At 41.1% G+C, this 17,032-nt stretch overlaps 1 protein-coding gene across 4 annotated transcripts in view; it reads left to right on the top strand.

Annotated features, from left to right (window-relative positions):
* tec (tec protein tyrosine kinase) overlaps positions 1–16,394 on the top strand; it is a 42,002-nt gene extending 25,608 nt beyond the window's left edge. For all 4 annotated transcript variants that reach the window (XM_080898879.1, XM_080898878.1, XM_080898877.1 and 1 more), the window contains 14 exons: positions 879–1,007; positions 4,082–4,134; positions 4,268–4,467; positions 4,562–4,627; positions 6,120–6,174; positions 8,157–8,236; positions 8,326–8,459; positions 12,427–12,501; positions 12,722–12,893; positions 13,429–13,645; positions 13,771–13,835; positions 13,927–14,045; positions 14,136–14,293; positions 15,414–16,394. In XM_080898879.1, coding sequence (XP_080755005.1) covers positions 879–1,007; positions 4,082–4,134; positions 4,268–4,467; positions 4,562–4,627; positions 6,120–6,174; positions 8,157–8,236; positions 8,326–8,459; positions 12,427–12,501; positions 12,722–12,893; positions 13,429–13,645; positions 13,771–13,835; positions 13,927–14,045; positions 14,136–14,293; positions 15,414–15,497 — 1,607 coding nt within the window. In that variant the 3' untranslated portion in view covers positions 15,498–16,394. The remainder of the gene's footprint in view (positions 1–878; positions 1,008–4,081; positions 4,135–4,267; positions 4,468–4,561; positions 4,628–6,119; positions 6,175–8,156; positions 8,237–8,325; positions 8,460–12,426; positions 12,502–12,721; positions 12,894–13,428; positions 13,646–13,770; positions 13,836–13,926; positions 14,046–14,135; positions 14,294–15,413) is intronic.
* The last annotated feature ends 638 nt before the right edge of the window (positions 16,395–17,032 follow it).

Below are 17,032 nucleotides of genomic sequence, written 5' to 3' on the forward strand. Positions count from 1 at the left end.
AGCATGATAAAGACAAACTCTTAAGAACATTCAACCTAATAAAGAGCACCCTCCAAGTGGTAGATATTTTATTTTCCAGAGAAAACTTGGTAAGAGAAAATACTGAATGCAAGATTTATGAACCATGAATCATCCTTAAGAACGGAAATGCCAAATTAAAGTAGTAAAAAAAAATCTGGACCAGCCAAACCTGGACAGAATTGCTTTTTTTGAGCAGGTGACATTAAAATGAACTCGTACCAGAAATATGGGGGGGGAAAAAGTAAGAACAGGGCTTGGAATGATTTATGATCTGGAGTATACAACAGCACCTGAAAACATGTGGCTTACAGTGGCAATAGGTCACTTGCATTTAGTAACGATGTGGGGAAGGAGCTAGATGAAGGGATTCAGTCAACTGCTGCAAAGTTGACTTCATGCCGCTTGGAAGCACAGATAGACAACAACCCAAAACCTCCAGTTAAAGAAAACCAAATGTTTTTAAGGTAAAGGAGTGGAATATTCTGCACTGACTGAGGCAGGAAGGCCCACAAACGAACAACTGAAAACAGCTGCATTAAACGTCTGGCAAGGGATGACAAAAGAGGAAACCCATCCTTTTGTGACAGTCATGAGTTCCTCACTTCAAGCTGTCACTACAACTGTAGCTGCAGTTTAAACATTTCACAAAGTGCTTTTGTTCATCTCTAAATTAAAGCTAAAGTTCTGTACTTCAGCTGCAGCTTTAGTGATGGCGGATGCAGTTTATCAACCTAACTTTATATACAGCTTATCAAGGAAAACCAGTCTCAGATAATCTAGACATAAAAATTCAAAGAGAAGCAGCAGGAAAGACCTGGTTTTGTTGAACTTTTGTGTGTTTGTGTGTGTGTATCCAGAGATCAAAGACAACGCAGAGGTCTTGGTGAAGTTTCACCCTCAGTTCTGGCAGGATGGGTTGTGGCTCTGCTGCCGCCAGGCAGAAAAACAAGCACTGGGGTGCGAGCAGTACAACCCGTTAGAAGACAGTAAGTGCCTGACGCTCATGTTTGCTTTCTGTGCTCCATCTAGACTTCCTGTCTCTTGACTTTGTTATTAACTTTATGGTTAATAACAACCTGTGGAAAAATAATTATCCTTCAAATGGAGCTTGTAACGAAGGCGGGCTGTCCAGAATGTCTACAAAGAAGCTGCAAAGCACACACTGCTTCAACCAGCCCCCCTCCAATGAAAATGATGCCTTTTATCCGTGTTTAACAGTCACGATTTCATAAAGAACAAACCAGTCTCATAAACCTGTGGGGTGACACTTTGACCCAGATCTGAAGCAAGGTTTAGCTTACATTAGCCACACATCTTAGCTGTTTGCTAAGCTGATGTCCTTGCGCTGCACTCATTTTATGTCAGCTCAGTGTGAGCTAGCACCAACCACATCACATCAGTTGCATAATACTGGAAACTAACTAACTCCAAAATTCTACCTCAGTGTGTTAACATTAAATGCTACAGACCTTTATAGTGTCTTTTTGGCTCACAGTTTTGGCCCCCGAGCTTCACATAGAATCCACAAAATGTGTGTAAATACCAGTTTTCATATTTGCTGAATAATTTGTGTATTAAAAATTCATTCTGTGCATTGTATGCTGGAATAGAATAAAACAGAAAGCCTTTTTTTGACATTGTATTTATGATACAATGAGCTTTCATGTCCCAGAGTAACAGTTGCATGTTACATTTTTAGATCATGATATCAGCTACACCACAAAGCCACGTGCACATAATGTGAACGAGGTAGCTGTGCTATAAAGTGTCCGAGTCCACATTGAATGCGCAAATCATTATTGTCATGTGACATAAAAATAAATAAATACGCTATTGCCAAACGTAATTGCTCATCTGCCTTGAGTAACATTATTGATCCAAAGGGTTCAATATGATGTCAGCCCACCCTTTGCAGCTATAAGAGCTTCCACATCATCCACACATAACTCATCCATGTCTTTATGGAGCTTGCTTTGTGCACTGGTGCACAGTCATATTTGAACAGGAGGGTGCCACAAACAAACTGTTCCCACACAGGTAGGAGCATGAAGTAAACGTCTGTGAAATGGGACGGTCTAGCCTTCAGATTAGCGTCACCGCTGTCTTGGTGGAGTTTAATAAACTCAGCCGTCTGCTCCTTGCTATCTAAAATATAACAGGACACTGGCGTAAATTCTCGACCGCCTCACACTTCTGTTTCATCAGTTTCCTGTTTCTGTTTTCACATTCAGCTATCTAATCTAATCTAATAACTTTTATCTCAGCCAAACCGATTTAGTCCTGAACAAATAAAACACTGAAAAAAACCAAACTAGGTTGTCTAAGTGACTTATATATTGCGTTTAACCTGAGTAGCGAAAGACCGTGGTGATCTGAAAATGATGTGTGCCGTTCTCTGCGGCTCTAGTGACCCTCGAGCTCCCGGCGAGCTCTCGAGCTGGTGAATAACAGACGTCTCTGAAAACGTCGGAGGACTTTTGCAATTATATGATATCTTAATTAGCCAAGCAGATATTTGAAGTTTACACAGCTACATTCTCACCTGAAAATTTGCTAAAAGTCATAAGAGTAGAAAGAGTAATAAGAGTAATATTAAAACTTAATAGTGGCAGTTTTATTAAAACTTAAAACTGGAATTGGCTGGGCCATGCTCTGAATTCTGGGATATGGTGGGCCACAAAGGATACACCTGACCCATCCTTCAAATTTGGGGAAAAGGAGGACGCATTTGTTGGCTGCATTCGGAGGAGTCTACAAATTTGGACAGCCTTCATTGTGTCGCTGTGACGTAATCGGTCTACAAATGCGGCCTCAGGAGGATGCAGCCCATGAATTTGGACACCCCCAAAGTTTGGAGGTCAGCAGTGACTGACTCTGCAGAAAGTTGGCGACCTCTGTGTTCTGTCGTCTCCGATCGCTTCCACTTTGTGATAATACCACTAACAGCTGACTGTGGAATATTTAGTAGCGAGAAAATGTTATTACTGGACCCCTGAGAGCGACCCATTATTTCACAAATGTTTGTAACAGCAGCCTGCATGCCTATGTGCCTAGGAGACTACAATAATTTTGGCAATATATAAAAAAATAAACATAAAAACATATAGTGAGAATGTAATTCCAACAGTGTTTGAATGCAGCACACCTGCTTTTTGTAAGAGAGTGGTAATGGCCTTATAGAAGAAACCGTTCATGGTCTATTAGTCCTAGTTCTCAGTGTCTGAGCCAGTGACATGAGGACAGATGTTACAGGTCCCTGGTGGCCAGAGTGGCCGCAGTCTCAGGCAATGTTTTGGCCTCTGGCGAGGTAACAATATCTAGGAGAGAGAAGGATGACAGCCAATAATTTTGTGGCCTGTGCTAATGACCATTTGTAGCCTTTTTACACTCTTCGACAGCTGCTGGGCAACCAGCTTACCACACTGTGAGTCAGTATGTTAAAATACTCCCTCGTGGAGCGGTAAGAGGCCACCGGCAGCTGAGTTGTACTTGAATAGCATTTAAGTGCCCCAGATAAAGCCTAATAGTTTTGTATAGTCACACACACAGTTGAAGCTACAGTGCTTCAATAAACCAACTATTTCTTTAAATGTAAACCTTTGAGTTTGCAAAGTGACTCCAGTCATCAGTGAAATGTAGCGATAACTACATTAATACACTTTGGTAGAGTACCTCAAACTCGTTCGCACAGTAAGTAGAATACATTTGTAAAAGTCGGTGAACCTTTCACAGTAAAGGTTTTCAGATAAAACTGAGTTGCTCCGTTGTCATGGTTATTTTATTACATTTTGAAACCCTTGATTCACCAAGTGAGAAGACAAAAACAGGAAATTGCATTTATAGCTTAAAAGCTGAGGCGTTGACTAGTGCACTACGCCGCAGTGATGTGGCTGATCAACAGCTGTTGATCAGCCACATCACTGGTGACCAGAAGCAGAAGGGTCAAGAGGTCAGTGTGAACTGAAAGCAGAGATGATGGTGAAGATGAAACTGAATGCGAAAATGTAAAAACTTCATGCTTGACTCGCTGTTTCTGTTCCTTTTTTTTTTTTTTTTTTAGTTTCCAGAAAACCTCTACCCCCGATTCCTGGAGAGAAGTGTAAAAAAGAGAGGGTAACCACACGTACACACACACGTGCACACACACACACACATGTGCACACGCACACACGTACACACACGTACTACCAATATATCAGTATAAGCCAGGAGCTGCAAGCCTGTAGTCACTCCTACTCCTCCTCAGCGTCGGACTCCTCCTCCTGCCCCCCCGACCCCCGAAGATGATGAGGAAGACGATGAGGAGGCTGAGGAAGAGGAGGTGGTCGTGGCTATGTATGACTTCCCCGGCATGGAGCCTCATGATCTGAGTCTGGTGAAAGGGGAAGAGTATGTCATCGTGGATAAGTGTGACGTCAACTGGTACAGGGCACGCAACAAGTATAAGTGAGTTCACGCTGTATTTCTGTGTTTTACCACCTAGTTTCTCATGTCTTTGTGTGTTGTGGTGATGTGGTAGTTTGTTTGTGTTTTTTCACAGTGAGGAAGGATACATTCCAAGTAACTATGTAACTGAGAAAAAATCCGGAAACTTGGTCCAATATGTGTGAGTGTGTTAATCATTTCCCAGTTACAGTTTGAGTTTAATGGCTGGCTGAATCCTAATGTCTGGACCTTGTTAATACAGGGTTTTTGAAATTTGGCATTTACTGAGTCTACACAAGCACACTTTCTATGGACTGAAAGCATGGCCAACCACCAAGCAGTTAAACACATGTTGGGAAAAGTAGTCTTGGGCAACGCCACATTTGAATTGAGTTTGATATGTGGTTATTTGCTTAAGTTAACTGTGTTTACTTAATTACATCTTACAGGTTATACAGGTTTCCAAAGTTAAAGTGTAGATTTCTGATCAAAGCTGTGATAGTTATATATTTAATAGTTAGACCTTTATGATAAAACCAGCATCTGTATGAGTAGAGGTCACACACTTGCATTGTGTTGTATTATTGTCCTATAGACAACTTCTTAAATCTTACAATTTGATCTACAAAATTAACCCTTTAAAGCCGAACGGAGCAGCACGCTCCGTTTTGCGTAACAGTTTTTAAATTTTTTACCTTCAGGGCCTTATAAGCCTATACTGGTGTTTTTCAAATTCATGTTAGACTTTATGCTTTTCTGTGTCGTTTCTGGGATGCTTAGAACTCATATTGCACTGCTGGAAATAGTTTATTTTGATGCACATGCTGGGTTTTTTTTGGTTTTTTTTGCAAATTTGCATCATAATATTTATTTTCGTTTTTCCTGCAGTATATACAAATTGGTGTATCTCAAAAATAAAATTATAAAGACACTCAAAATAAATTTCCTGTTGTTTGAAACAATTTTGTGCAACTTTTTTGTATTTACAGTTTTGAGGGATAAACCTCTTAAATTTCTCTAACTAGAAATATATGTATAAAAAACAGAAAAACAAAAACAATTTTCAATTGTTTTGCAGTTTTTTGCAATTTTTTGCAATTTATGTAATTACTATGCACTTAATGCATACACATTATTAAAATTTTGGCTACAATGGTTGTATTGATGTATAGCAACTTGAAATGCTCCCAAAAATGGCACTACAGCATGTAAAAATGTAAAGATAAGCTCTGGCGAACTTGGTTCTATGGTAAGTTAGGTCTATGGTAGGTCCCAGGGTTAATTAAAATTAAACGAATCTTGAACATTTATTAACGAAAAATGCTAAAAACACTATAAATGAAGTGAAACTAAACCAAAATTGAAACTCTCATGGTTGACTTTCAGCTTTCCTGAGACACCATCACAATGTCATTGGTGAAATAGCAAATCTAGGTTTTGCCACTGTAAGTTGATCAAAAACTGTAGAAGAGATATTTCGATCATTTGGAGGCTGATGTTGTACTCTTGAAGTAAATGTATTTGCAGTTGAATCGTAAAGTTCACTGTGAGTCATGCTATCTTCCAGTAAACGCTTATTTCACTCTTGATGTTTGGATTCAGCCAGCTGATAGTGCTTCACAAAGCAGGCAGAGCACTAGAGTCTCATGTTGTGTTTTCTTTGTTTGTTCCAGCTGGTACAATAAAAATGTCAACAGGAATAAAGCTGAGGAGCTGCTGAGGAAGGAGGTTAGGCTCTCTTTCCTTCCTTTGGTTCTTTGTCTTTATTCCCTCCCTGTTTATACGTACTTCTATGATTTAGAGACGGTGATATTAGTGATAGCATGTTGCTGAACGAAATCTGTTCTTAAGAAAACACAAATTTAGATATTTTCAGCCCTTCCAGTTTTCTGGATTCTTTGACTAAGGTGACTGAGATAACAGAAATTACTGTTGTGTGGATTAGAAAAGTCTTGAATTTTAAACTTGTGGAATCCGTCAACCTCTTAATAGCTGCCAGGCAAACTGTTTAATGTTAAAATGGGTTCTACTTAGCTATATGGTGTCCACAAACTAGAAAATGTTAGATTTCAGTCTAGTCTCATGCATTTTGGCCTTTCAGTTTTTCTTTTCAAAGTATTTACATTTAAGAGTTCCACACAGGTTAGCATTCTATTGTAAAAGAGGTGGATGTGAATCAAATATAAGGCCTAATCATAGATGGTTTGTCAGTGACATGTTCTGGTAACTGTTTTACTGGTGAAACTACAAAGTTTAGTCTGCAAAGTTTCAGGCATGTTTGCTCTTTGCTTTCTATGATGTCAGAAAGAAGGGATATCTCTAATATGGTAATTACAGGCACACTTTCACAGCTGAGCAGCTGGTGTGTTTAATGAACGGACCCAAAAGCAGACACGGGAGAACTGAACTGAAGTTAAACAAAAAGCGAGCCTTTATTGGGGCTGATACACAATAAACAGAAAAACAAGCCGAGATTAAACTTGGGCGAAACTAAACTAAACCTAAACTGGGAAAACTAAATAACTCTGACAAATTGTGAAGAGGCTGAGGAACTATGAATCAACTATGACAGCAATGATAACTATGACAAGAGGTATATGAACACACCACCGAACAGAGGCAGCAATATAACATAGCTAACATTAACCGTGCAGTGAATCCTGCTTGTGCCGTGATATTCAGGACTGCAAACCGAGCAGCATCACTGACTTTCAGTTTGTTGTGTTTGTGGATATATGACTGACTGAATATAAAACGTAAAGGCTTTAAAACCAAGTTAACGCTGCAAGTACAAACATCACTAATGTCACATAACTTTGCCGACATGTGGCCAACAGTAATGTTTTAATGTTCTTCTTTATTAAACATTCATACGGAGCCCCGCAGGGGACATGGGAGAAAAAAAAATTAAGACGGACTTTTGCGAGATCTCGCAAAACTAACTCGGGATCTCGCAAAACTTTTGCGAGATCTCGCAAAACTAACCCCATTTCAGCCATCTGCCGTTTTTTTCCAAAGAAAATATCCACACCCACCACCGCGCTATGAATTGTGGGATATATGGGACCACAAAGTCTACACCGGACTCACCCCTCAAATTGGAGAACACTTCGAATTGGGACAGCCGTCATCGTGTCGCTGTGGCGTAATCGGTCTCCAAATGCGCACTACGGAGCGTGCGGTCGCTGGATTGGGACACAGCCAGAGACACCACAGGGGAAGTAAAACAAAACGCATAGAACGTGAAGACACTTGACTCTTCAAAAGGGGAAACAGAGATGTAGACATGACAACACAGGCTTGACAGCATGAAACATGCAGACAAGAAATACATAAAACCTACTGTGAACAGCTGAACAGAAACCCACCTGCTCAGCTCTTCTATATACAAATCAGTAGAAGGTTGGCTTATAAGGGGCTGAGCTAAAATGAATTATATCAAACTAAGGTTGAACGGAGTGTTTTTTTTTTTTTTTATCTTTTAACAAGCCCTATGTAGCCGAGCCATCTGGGGTTAGTTAGTTTTTGCCTGTTTGGAAGGCTCAAATGGAAAATCCTGAAAGAGGAAAAACTGCAAGGTCAAAACTTTATTTTGTGGCTGAAACAACCCTAGCCCAAAATCTAGTCTGTTGGTGCCCTGGTGTATGTTGAGAGGTTAAACAAAAATCTTATTTAGTTTTCAGCCTTTGTCTCTGTGCCATGCCCTCCAGGATAAAGAAGGAGCCTTCATTATTAGAAACTCCAGCACCCCAGGAACCTACACTGTTTCGCTCTACACCAAGTCTTCAGGGTAATTCTGCACATGTGTGGTAGTTATAAGTTTTATGTAATAAAAGCTGGTACAACTTGATTTACACTGTGGTTATGTTGTATTTGTAGGGATGGAGGTGCAGCTATTAAACATTACCACATCAAGGAGACACAAACCCTACCAAAACACTTCTACCTGGCTGAGAAACATCTCTTCAGCTCCATCCCAGACCTGATCGAATACCACAAACATAATGCAGCAGGTAACCAACACACAATTTGTGTAGACTATTAAACAGTGACTTAAGCTAAATGCATTACGGTGCTTTTCTGACCCTCTGAGGCCTAAAACATCAATGGTGACAGTGACGTGCCCCAGACCCACCCCCTAACACTAACCCTGTGTTACAGAGATGGGACGAAGTACTGTTCTGGTAAAAATATAAATGATATTTTATGCATATCAGCTGATTATTTATTTTGATCCCTGCTTTTCAAAACTCAGGAGACTTACTTTGGTCGCCCTGTCCGCATTGGGTGGCAAATCCCCGCCAGCGTACTCGATCAGCTGCGGCTGGCCTCATCCCATGCAATGTCTAAGGCACGTAAATCATCAATGAAAGTCCTCCACCTTTTTGTATGGGCGTGGCCTGGTTTGCGTCTTCCATGGGGAGGGTTCCACGTGATGGCAATCTTGGGCAGTCTTTGCAGGAATTGACATAGAATGTGACCTCCAAAGTGCACTGTCCGCTAAGTCACAATGCCATGGAGGGGACGTGTTGCAGTCCGATGGTTGCTCTCCGACACACAACATCATTCATGGTCAGCATCTCTGTTGCTTGCAAGGATGCTGCCCAGGTAGGTGAATTGATTCACCTCCTCCAGCGGTTGCAGTGCTACCATAATGGGGTCCTGTGTTGTCATGTAACCAATCCTCATGGCCTTGGTCTTGTTCCCACTGATCCACAAGCCCACTTTGGCTCTTGCTCTTTTTATTAAAAAAAGCTTTGGTTGCATTTTTAGGTAAATAGCTGCATATAACCTTTGTTGTTTGCAAAACCTTCGTTTTTAAAATTTACAGTTTATATTTGCATTTCAAGTTATAAAAATCATTCAGTAAACATGTTTGTGTTTTTTACAGTGTAAAATATCACTTTTTTCTACTCAGATTTTAAGCCTTTAGTCTGATTTCAGATCAATTGTGTTAATACAATATGTCAAAAAGAAAAAATAATCATAAATTCAGACACGTGAGGTTGTGCTGAAAAGAATGATACTAAAGAAGGAAAGGTAAATAATTTTTAAAGGTAAAATGTAGAAGTAAAACGTAGTCGAAAACGGCCAATTGTACCCTGGACCTGGTTAAACTTTTTTTTTTTTAAGTATCACAATAGTTACTTTTCTTAGTAATCAGTTACTTTTATAAAATTGGGACTCAGTTACATTTTGAAGAAGTAACTACTAACTATAACTTTTTTTTCTCCTTTTTTTTTCTTTTTGCCTGTCCCGTTTGGCTCTTTTGCCATCAGAATTGTTGTCTAAAGGCAAAGAAAGATGCCCAACGGATTTACTTTACCAAACTGACCATCCCAGCCTTGCCGTAATGGTCCATTTGATTCACCTTTTATTGTTTATTTTATTTTCACTTGCTGAATACGGGACAGACTTGACTGGGGGAAAGAAGGGGAGAAAGAAAGAGGGAAAGAGAAACAGCTGAGAAGAGGGACGGGGGAGAAGGGCAAAAACCAAAAACCAACAGAACGGGCAGAAAAAAAAAAGAAAAAAAATGCATATATCGATCACCTGGATCACCTGCTGAGAAAGAAAAAAGAAAACAAGCAGAAGAGAACAAGAGTAATAGAATAAACAGCATCACAATGATATATGGGAATATGACAGTAAATACTAAATATTAAACATTATTGTGCAGCACATAAGATCAACAGAACACAGTGTGCTTTGAGGTAGGAGCCAAAAAGGGTGTAGTTTGTGGGTGTGATCACCCGTGTGTACACCTGTGAGCATGGACGCGCTTGTTTTTTTTTTTTTTAAAAAGGTTCCTTCATGTAATGATCTGCTAGAGGGTGTGGGGGGGCCACAGCCCCGTCCTCCAGGGCATGAAGCAGGTATGGAGGAGATCAAAACTCCAGACATCCAGAGGCCCCCAGAACACAAGAGATCATGGAAGACCAACAGAGGGGCAGCTGCGCCACTGTCCCAGAAAGAGCTGAGGAGAGTCCCAGATGAGGGCTCACCCAGCAGCCGCGGAGCAGAAGCCAGGGGGAGTTGCAGTGACGCGCCCGTGAGCTCCGCCGGCAGCCAGCCGTGCCTGAGTGACCGAGCCCCAGGCCGAGAGGCCGGGGGCACCCCACCTCCGAAGTGGCCCGAGCGAGCCCCAGGCTCCAGGCCCCGATAAGCGGCCGCCAAGGAGTGAGCCGGTGTGTAACTGGACGCCCATCCCCGGACACAAAGAACCACCAACGCACCGACACCTGAGGGAGTCCGCCACTGGCAGGGGAAGTGGTGGTAGGGAGAGATAGGTCTCCAAACCTTGGAGGGCCTGAGGTGTCCCCAGAGAGGTGGCGTCTGATACCCAACCTGACATATAGACACAGACATACAGGCACACACAGACACAAACATCCATTCCCACCCTCATGCTCTCATATGCACTTACTCCACATTCAACCAACGTGGAGACAGACATAAAGAGACGTTGTACACACGATCACACTCCCCAAGCGTACTCTACGAACCGGGTCTAGGTACCCTTGCCCCTGGAGGGGGGAACTGCACCCAGACCCAGGTGGTGTTACCCTTTTCCCTGCGGTGGGGAGAGGCAGACCGCCCCGACTCCGCAGCAGCAGGGAGGCCCCACACTCCAGACCGCAGTCGGACGGCCAACTCCTCCTCCTAGCCCCCCCGCTCCAGCAGGCCGCAGAGAACGGGGGTGAGAGAAGACTCCAAACCTCCCTCCACCCGCTCATTGTAGTGTTGATGCATGTGTGTTCTAAGGTGCATTTAAAACCCAGGAGGGCATGGAGCTACCTGCCAGAGAGCAGCAGGTAAACGCATGGTCCCTCCTGCTAGCCCTCAATGTCTACGTGTATTTAAAATTGAGAGGTGGGCAACGACGCCAGGGGTGAGGTCTACACCCTGATGGTCTTTTGGAATCCGTGTATCGTGCCCACCCCCGAGATCCTATATGTATGTGTTATGAGAGTGTGACTAATGTGAATGTCTAAGTTGTGAGATAAAATTGAGGCAGAGGCAGCCAGAAGGGGACAGAGGGGGGGGGGGTGGTAGCCTCCTCTGCACCCTGGTGACATACCCCTACTCCAAGGCCCTGCATGTGTGGGTGGTTGTGGTGGAGCGGGAAGAGGTTTCCTAACTATAACTAATTACTTTTTCAAAGTAATTTGCCCAACACTTTGCAATAAATACTATAATATGATATGATGTATAAAGGTATTAATGTAGAAAGAAATTGTTTTCTGACAACATTAGATTTGGCTGGAATTGAGAATTATTCTTGCAACTTATTGAAAGTTGTGTCCATCCATCCATTCATCATCTTCCACTTATCCAGTCAAGGGTACTGTATCCCAACTGCAAATCTGTAACAGGGGTTAAATTGTGTACAGTTTAAAAAGAAGTTCTTTAGGTTCTTTGTACTTACCATTTTCAGTTTTAAAGAAAATTAATATTACACAGTACTTAGACTTAATTTGAGCAGTTTTATCTCACTACTGAAAGTAGTATGTATAGTAGTAGGATATTGCAGGGTCTTCACCTTACAACATAAAGTGCCTTGAGGCAACTGCTGTTGTCGCCCCAAGGCAGGTCTGCCATCGCGCTTGCTTTTTCTAGTCACAGGTCAAAAGAAGTTCAGTTCATAGAGTGATGCAATCGTGCATCTGAGAAACGGTAGAAAGTTCGAGCTCGTTTGCACAGTTTTCTGAAAAGAACAATTTGTGAACTTATGAATTTGTGCTTATTTGTGTCGACTGCTGCCATCATGATAACTGTTCAACTCTGACAGCTGAGAATAAAGGCAAAGCTTTGAAGTATCATTTAAGCCTCACCTATACCGACCTAGATAATGACTCAAAAATGTTGAATGTGGATAAATGTGACGGAAAGCTTCCTTTTCTGGGCTCCCCTCTTAGCCTATCATGAAGGGCTCTCTGGTAAAGTTTACATTTATATCTCTCTACATGTCTCTCTTAGGTCTTGTAGCCAGGTTGAGATATCCTGTTGGAAAACAAGACAAATCAGCTCCATCCACTGCTGGCTTCAGCTATGGTGAGTCTTTACGATGAACTGTGTATCTTTAAACAAATAATGCTCTTTCTTTTTTACCCTTTTTGCTCTTTATTGAACTAACATTAAAAATTAACCATTGCTTGATTGATGCTAGCTTGAGTACAGACTAGAGTTTACTCAAGAACGACAAATATCACGAACAATGTCTTGGTAGGAGTTATCGTGTGCTCTTGTAATGTTTGACATTTTTTCCTTTCAGAAAAGTGGGAGATTGACCCCAATGAACTAACCTTCATGAAGGAGCTGGGCTGCGGTCAGTTTGGAGTAGTGAGGCTCGGCAAGTGGAGAGCTCAACACAAAGTGGCCATCAAGGCGTTAAAGGAGGGAGCCATGTATGAGGAAGACTTCATTGAGGAGGCCAAGGTTATGATGTAAGTAAGGAAAAGGCCAAAGTCATACTGGATGAGGAAATGGTGTGAGAAAGAGGGATTTTTGCAGGTCTATTCAAAAACAGCACAGATGAAGTCGTCCTTCACCTGTTCTACCACCTGGTGGAGTTTAAAAAGTCCTACAGCAATATTTCACCTACACCTTATCTATGTGCCTCCATAGTTTATAGTGGTTTACAAATTCACCTCATAAGTGAAAGATTCCAGCTTTGTCCTGGGAGACGACACATCCTTTCACTGTGTGAAAATCTGCCACATCAAACATGTGGAGCTACCTAGTGTGGTGACCGCTTGCGAAAAAGGGAGCAGCCAAAAGGAGCTTTCCTTATCTATTCTCCGTCAAGTAGAAGGTTGTCTCAGAACAAGTAGAGAAATGATGAAGCAATCAAATATGACAAAGGAGGAACTGAAATCTGTAACCGACTCTTCACATTTGAGCCTCTTTGACCAATAAATATTTGAAACTGCTGCTTGGAAAATGTCATTTCCATTTAACAAAACCAACTCCCCTCTCCAGGAAACTGTCCCACCCCAAACTGGTACAGTTGTATGGGGTGTGCAGCCAGCAGCGGCCAATCTACATTGTCACGGAGTTCATGGAGCAGGGCTGCCTGTTGAACTACCTCAGGCAGCGGCGGGGCAGCTTTAACCAGGGGTGCTTGCTGAGTATCTGTTTGGATGTCTGCGAGGGCATGGCACACCTGGAAGCCAACGGCTTCATCCACAGAGACTTGGTAACTTCAAGCTTGGCTTATCGTTGGGAAACTGTTAAATCCATCACTAAGTAAATTGAGCTGCTAAGTACTTTTAGTCATATGTTTTGATTCCATCCTCTTCTGTTGTTCTTCGTTTTCTAAAGGCAGCCAGAAACTGTCTGGTAAACGACTCTCTAGTGGTGAAAGTGTCTGACTTTGGCATGACCAGGTACAAGTTTCCCTCCAGTTATAAATGACTCGCATCAAGTCAGCAGATAGAAAATAAAAGCGTCTGATATCACTAAATTGTTTAAATGCAGATACGTGTTAGATGATCAGTACACCAGCTCATCGGGCGCCAAGTTTCCTGTGAAGTGGTCACCTCCTGAAGTCTTTAACTTTTGCAAATACAGCAGCAAGTCGGACGTCTGGTCATACGGTGAGCTGGAACATTTTTCCACTTAGTTTAACAGAGAAATTTTCTCAGCGCTCATAAAAAAAAATCGCCTCTCTGTGTTTGGGTCTCCAGGTGTGTTGATGTGGGAGGTCTTCACAGAGGGTCGGATGCCATTTGAGCAAAGCCCCAACCATGAGGTGGTGACATTAGTTACACAGGGTCATCGCCTGTACAGGCCCAAAATGGCCAAGCCTGCCATCTATGACACCATGCAGATGTGTTGGTATGAGGTGAGTAAAAAATGGGAAGTAAATTCTTCATATGAGGCTCGTTTCTTATAATTTTTTATTTTTTAAATGTATTTTTTAGCTGTTATTTTTATATTGATAGGATTTTATATTATTTTACTTACTCAATCTGAAAAATGTTACAAAAGTATTCGAATTAATATGGTCTAGTACACCGTATGCCCCCCTTTAGACTCACCGCTGTTCACTTCCATGTAAAATAGGATGGCTGTCATCAGCCTTCAGCAAGCTGTATAATTTAAACATGATATCAGACCATGTTAAAGGTTCTTCTGCATATTTTTATACAACATCTGAAAGCTTACTGCAGATTTTTCTCTTCGTAAAACAAACGGCGGTGGATGGAGTAACGGCTCCGCCTTTTTGCACTTCCGGTGTGTAAACAGACTCCGGCTCCACGTTAAACTGTGGCAGTGTCATCATCGCTGCTGTTGTGTTATGAGTGTTAATGTTTAAAGCTGGAGGCTGTGTGGGCTTAATGTTGTCAAACTTTTTATTCACACATTGCTCTGAAATACGTTTGTATTGCAGGTCTGTTTTTAGTCACGAATGTGGGTGAAACACTCACGTTTCCATGGTGACAATGGCGTGCTACCAAGCCTTGCCCTAAACGAAGCATCAAAACAAAGATTTAGTGCTTAGAATTTTTTATAATCATCTTACTCTGTGAATAGTTGCAGTTCTAGATTACAATAACACTTTACCTTGGAACACATTGCATGAAACACAAAAATCATAATGCGATAATTTGTTTTGTTTTGCTTTTTGACCTCTATTGACCTCTTTAGCTCAGCTGATTCTAACAGTGGTTTACTAATGGAGAAGTGAGAGCGCCTCGTTGCCCTGGGATTATGTGTCAATCATTGTTATTAAAATATACAACAACGCAAACATGAATGACTAGAACAAGAAAAACTCCCAATTTTTTTTTAATTGAGTTTTTTGGTACATGCACAAAAGCTGAACATTGACTCATTTAAAAATGCTTTTTCATATGGATAATTGGAAATGTCTCGTGATACGAGAACCCATCCTCTTACATGATATAAACATGTAAAAGTCCTGTATTCAAATATCTTTTGTCTTTTCTCTCTCTCTGCAGAGGACAGAGGACCGTCCCTCATTCGCCAATCTTTGCGTAATGATCTCCGAAGCTCTGGAGGACGACGAGGCAACTCCAAACTGACCAATCAGCTGCTCACACCCTCCATGGCTGCCATTCAGGAGCCACATCTAAAATGTCATGCAATGGTGCTTTATTGTGATTGGAATGGACCGATGAACTAAATGGGGAGGAAGGACCAATCGCACCAGTTCTAAACTCATTCTCCGCTCACTAAATCACATCAGCTCACAGCCATGAACACCTGCACCAGCAGTACTAAAGACAAAAGTTCACATCACATGTTGGTGGTATTTCAAGATGACTCACAGGGATGAACTGACAGCAACAATGAAGACACATAACGACAGGCTCTGCATGTACGATGCATTATTTGCTGACATGTTTCCTCCCACTCAGACACGAACAGGAAGCCGTTTGGTCAGAGACCTGTCAGCAAGAAAAAGCCACTGAAAGTATTTTTTTTTTCAAGCTCAAGTTTCCATTAAATTTATACTCATTTGTGTTGCTCTGAAATCCATCAGGTCTACAGCAACCCATCTAGTGTCAATGTTGGGTTTATTCTGACCCATTCTAAATAAACAAACTTTTCAAATAGTGAATCTCATTATATTTGTTCTGGTAAAAGCTTTTCTATTGTTTCCTAAATAAAATAGTGGATTCTAATGAAACCCTGACCCTAACAGTAGAGGGGTCACCATTAAACTAACCTTTTAAAGTCAAAATATGGAACGTTTGCTTTATAAAAACTGCTCTCCCAAGTCTTTGAAATTCAAATCATAGGATTGTGTTTCGTGTTGGGGCTCAGGTTGAGGTGATGATGACTGATGACCTAGACCTCACAGAGTTAAGGGAGTTACCCATGTGTGCTCTTTATGTTGTGTACTTCCCCATCACCTCCCACACATAATATGTATAATGCAATGCATAATATTAGAGTACTGTAGAAAATAAATAAATAAATAATTGTGTTACTTTTACAACTAAAAAATATAATAAAAGTTATACCATGTCAACATGCTGCAAGGCCAGTTTTCATTCTGTGATAACAAACATTGTATTTAGACATTTAGACTTTGACACAAGTTTGACATCAACGTCTTCAGAATAACATTGATGACAAATTGCTGACAGTGCATACTCTTCTCATAATAAAACTGCTGAACTACTCCATATTATTCGTATTTACGCAACCGAGGAAGCGTTCCCAGTTTCCACAGCCATTTTCACGTGACAGGAGTTTCAGTGATAATCTTGAGAGTGGTAAGTTAAGTCTTCTTGCTGATTATTCAGTGTATTTGTCCTTTTTTAATATTGTGTGTGTATTACATTTAAAATGTAATCTTTAATCCTCTTGAATTTTCGCAGCTTTTTATATTTATGTGGACAAAGAATGAAATCATTCACCAATGCTAGAGAATTATATTTCAAAGCATTTACAAACTTTTGTGACGGCATTTTAGCTCATTGTCATGGTCGCCGAAGAATGAATGAGAAATGCAAAATCAGAACAAAGTATTTTATGGGTATAAATATTTAACTATTAAATATATAAAAATTTAACTTAAGGTAAATCATATACATGTAATGTTAAAATG

The sequence above is a fragment of the Rhamphochromis sp. 'chilingali' genome (assembly GCF_963969265.1).
Source record: "Rhamphochromis sp. 'chilingali' genome assembly, chromosome: 1".
NCBI lineage: Eukaryota > Metazoa > Chordata > Actinopteri > Cichliformes > Cichlidae > Rhamphochromis > Rhamphochromis sp. 'chilingali'.